The following is a 4025-nucleotide window of genomic DNA, read 5'->3' on the forward strand; positions in this document are numbered from 1 at the left end:
GTCACTAGAGGGGGTTGGGGGAGTTCCAAAGACTCCGTCTGTCCTTCCTCCCTGTGAGTTCTCATCAGATTCTTGCCGGCCTTCCCGGGGGAGAGCGGCCGATGGTCAAGAAGTGCGCCCCTTCCGTGAAGGTGGCCCCGTGGCTCCAGGCTGAGGAGGGCTTTGTGGGAAGGTGGACAATGATGCCCACTGGCTTTCTGATGACGGGACAGCAGGCTTCCGGGTTCTCTCCTCCTGTCACACCTGCCGCACCCTGAGGGCAGGCATAGGCACACACGCATCGCAATGGGGAAGAGACAGTGCCCGGGGGCTGGCAGTGAACATGTGATGAGCGTCCTCTGGCTAACAGGAGCTCTGCTGGGCTCCTGGTTCAATCACCAGGCCCTGACTCTTTGTAGCCAAGCATCAGAGTCAGTCCAACACATTAAGCCCACCAGTGAGTGCCTGGCTCATGCGGGAGAGATGGGAAAGGTCTTCTGATGGGGAGGAACATGGCGGTGAAAGACGTGGAGGGATAAGGTTGTTCTCACCCAGGCCTTCAACCCCGTTGACCCAGCCTAGCGGGAGGCTTATGGTCAGGACGGAAGCACGTGCAGGAGGCCCATGGGAAAGTCACGCTGACCGACCCACCCTTTTGGGAAGGACTCCTTTCCTGAGGGCTCACCACGTCTTTTCTCTCTGTTGTCCCTTCCAGATTCATGGAGGACTTCTTCCACAAGTTTCTCTACTCCATCAGCAACAGGTACAGGACCCTCCACCCTCCCCGGGCTTCTCTCTGAGTCTGAATGACTGCTGGGATGGAACGTGACAGGAAGAGGCTCCCCATGGGCCATCCTCATCCTTGTCCCTGTAGAGGGGTGGGTCCAGAGGAGGGTCTCTGACGAGGTCCCTGTTAGACATGGTTGGCTGAAGTCTTGTCTCCAGTGGGTTTCTGGGAGGAGGCTCAGCCAAGGCCCTCCCCTGTTGCTATGTGTCATCCCTGGAGGCCTCCTGGGACCTGCTGAGAGCCATGTGCAGACTCAGCCTCAGGGGATGAGAGTCCCCCTCCTCTCCTGTCTGGCAGACTTGGTCCCATCACCTCTGAGGGCTTTGCCTCAAGTGAAGCAGGACCTTGGAGAAGAAATAAGTGGCAAAGTGGGCCATGGTCTTGGCCTGTCCAAAGAGTCGCGGAACTCCATCCTAGATGGACCTGTGATTGCCTCCAGGTTCACTCACCAGTCCCTGACTCTTTCTATTAAAGCTTCAGAGTCAGGCCAACACCTCAAGCCACCAGTGAGTGCCTGCCTCATGGGGGAGAGATGAGGAAGGTCATCTGATGGGGGGGAACATGGCGGTCAGAGAAGTGGAGGGATGCAGCCGGTCTCTCCGAGGCCTTCGACCACAATGACACAGCCGAGCGGGAGGCTTGTGGACAGGCAGGGAGCACGTCCAGGGGCACATGGGAAAGTCACGCTGACCGACCCACCCTTTTGTTGGGAAGGACTCCTTTCCTGAGGCCTAACCAATGACTTTTCTATCTGTTGTCCCTTCCAGACACATGGACAACTGCTTCCACAAGTTTCTCTTCTCCAACAGCAACAGGTACAGCACCCTCTCCCCTCCCAGGTCTTCTCTCTGTGTCTGAATCACGCCCGGGATGGAACGTGACAGGAAGAGGCTCCGAGCACATGGGCCATCCTCATCCTTGTCCCTGTAGGGGGGTGGGGCCAGAGGAGGGTCTCTGACCAGGTCCTTGTTAGACATGGTTGGCTGATAACTTGTCTCCAGAGTGCTTCAGGGAGGAGGCTCAGGCAAGGCCCTATCCCGTTGCTATGGTCAGCCCTGGAGGCCTCCTGGGACCTGCCTAGAGCCATGTGCAGACTCAGCCTCAGGGGATGAGAGTGCCCGTCCTCTCCTGTGTGGCAGATGTGGTCCCATCACCTCCACTGGCTTTGCCTCAAGTGAGGCAGGACCGAGGAGAAGGAATAAGGGGCCAAGCAGGCCATGGTCTTGTCCTGTCCCCAGAGCCGTGGAACTCCACCTTGGGTGACCCTGGTGGATATGGGGGGAGGGCAGTCCTGCTCACCGCCCTGGGCAATCCTGGGTCTCCCTACCTGGGAGCATCCCTAGAGCTGGCAGGACAGGATGTCCTGGCTCCTTTCCCCGTGAAGGAGATGGATCCCTCGGCGCGTCCAAAACTGACCGCCTGGCCTGAGGCGTGGCCGTGAGGGAGGCCCTGTGTCTGGAACCAGACTCGGGCCTGGAGCTCAGCACAGACATGCAGAGGTGTCCCTGTGGCCCCTGAAGCCAGCTCACTGCCACCGAGAGGGTGTCTGGGGATTCCTTCCAGGGCAGCGGTCCCCTTTGTGTGGCAGTTGGAAAGCACCTCTCCTCTGTGAGGATGGTGTCACCTGGGGGCTCCAAGATAGTGACGCTGAGGAGACAACCTGAGAGCACAGAGGTCCTTAGTGTAGGACAGAGAGAGTGGGAGGGAGCAGGGGGAGCTGGGAGATGGCAGGTTGCCAATGAATGGAAGGAACGAATGGGGGCGTTGGGGATGGGGTATTAGGACCCTATGAAAACTCCTGAAATTGGTGTCAACTCTCAATATCAGAATGCGTCCAGGCTGAAACATGAGTGTGCACATTGATTGACCCCTTTTGTTGGGGTCATTCCCGTTCATTCTGTGGGGTCAACACCAGGGCCCTGGTGGCCTGTCCCAGGTATGACACTGGCTTCCATACACTGGACAGGAAGTCCTCGGGTTCCGGGAGGCAGGCCATGGCAAAGGGACAGAGGTTGTGGCTTTGGAAGGACTGAGAGGTTCAGGGCAGCACCTCTTCGTCCACAGTGAGTCCATGTGCACGGCATCAGCTCGTGTGTAGAAGCTGAGTGTCGTCAATCCGGGTCTGGGCCCGGCACCTGGGAGCGTGGTGTCTGACTGTCCTTTCTTTTCCCACAGCTACTCATTCCTCCACAACCTGGCCAGGTGAGTCCCAGCCACGTGTCCTGTGATGTCCCTCTCTCCTGCCCCCTCTGCCTGTCAGCCCTCTCCAGCTGACCCATGGCTGTTTGATCCCCAAGAGGATCACACTTTTGCCCTCCGTCTCTTTATCTACTAGGGGAAGGGGGATGCCAAAGGCTCTGTCTGTCCATCCTCCTTGTGAGTTCTCATCAGATACTTGGCGGCCATCCCTGGGGAGAGCGGCCGATGGTCAGAGAAGTGCCTCCCCTTCCATGAAGGTGGCCCCGTGACTCCAGGCTGAGGAGAGCTTTGTGGAATAGTGGACACTGATTCCCACTGGCTTTCTGATGACGGGACAGCAGTTTTCTGGCTTCTCTCCTCTCACACCTGCCGCACCCTGAGGGCCAGCATTGTCACTGTATCCCAAGGGGGAAGAGACAGTGCCCAGGGATGGCAGTGAACATGTGCTGAGGGTGCTCTGGGTACCAGTACCTGTGCTTGCCTCCTGGTTGAATAACCGGGCCCTGACTCTTTCTATCCAAGCTTTAGAGTCAGGCCAACACCTCAAGCCACCAGTGAGTGCCTGGCTCAAGGAGGAGGGATGGGAAAGGTCTTCTGATGGGGAGGTACATGGCGGTCAGAGACGTGGAGGGATGCGGCTGGTCTCTCCAAGGCCTTCGACCCCGATGATCCAGCCTAGTGGGAGGCTTATGGTCAGGCAGGAAGCACGTGAAGGAGGCACATGGGAAAGTCACGCTGACCGACCCACCCTTTTGGGAAGGACTCCTTTCCTGAGGTCTCATCACGTCTTTTCTCTCTGTTGTCCCTTCCAGATTCATGGAGGACTTCTTCCACAAGTTCATCCATGGCTTCCTCCTCTCAAACAACCGAAGGTACAGATCCCTTCACCCTCCCAGGGCCTCTCTCTGAGTCTGAATCTCGCCAGGGATGGAACGGGACAGGAAGAGGCTCCACATTGGTCATCCTCATCCTTGTCCCTTAAGGGGTGGGGTGAGAGAGCGCCTCTGATCAGGTCCCTTGTCTGACATGATGTTTGGTGACTTGTGTCCAGAAGGCTTGT

At 57.8% G+C, this 4025-nt stretch overlaps 1 protein-coding gene across 1 annotated transcript in view; it reads left to right on the plus strand.

The window, feature by feature from the left end:
• Window positions 1-285: 285 nt before the first annotated feature.
• The window catches only part of LOC106696024 (cell wall integrity and stress response component 2-like), a gene marked incomplete at its 3' end in the record, with an annotated part of 6691 nt that continues 2951 nt past the window's right edge, over window positions 286-4025 (plus strand). The window contains exons 1-5 of the mRNA XM_023749374.1: window positions 286-436; window positions 695-742; window positions 1534-1581; window positions 2942-2968; window positions 3778-3837. Coding sequence (XP_023605142.1) covers window positions 286-436; window positions 695-742; window positions 1534-1581; window positions 2942-2968; window positions 3778-3837 — 334 coding nt within the window. The remainder of the gene's footprint in view (window positions 437-694; window positions 743-1533; window positions 1582-2941; window positions 2969-3777; window positions 3838-4025) is intronic.

This window comes from Myotis lucifugus, unplaced genomic scaffold, assembly GCF_000147115.1.
Source record: "Myotis lucifugus unplaced genomic scaffold, Myoluc2.0 scaffold_7170, whole genome shotgun sequence".
NCBI classification, from domain to species: Eukaryota; Metazoa; Chordata; class Mammalia; order Chiroptera; family Vespertilionidae; genus Myotis; species Myotis lucifugus.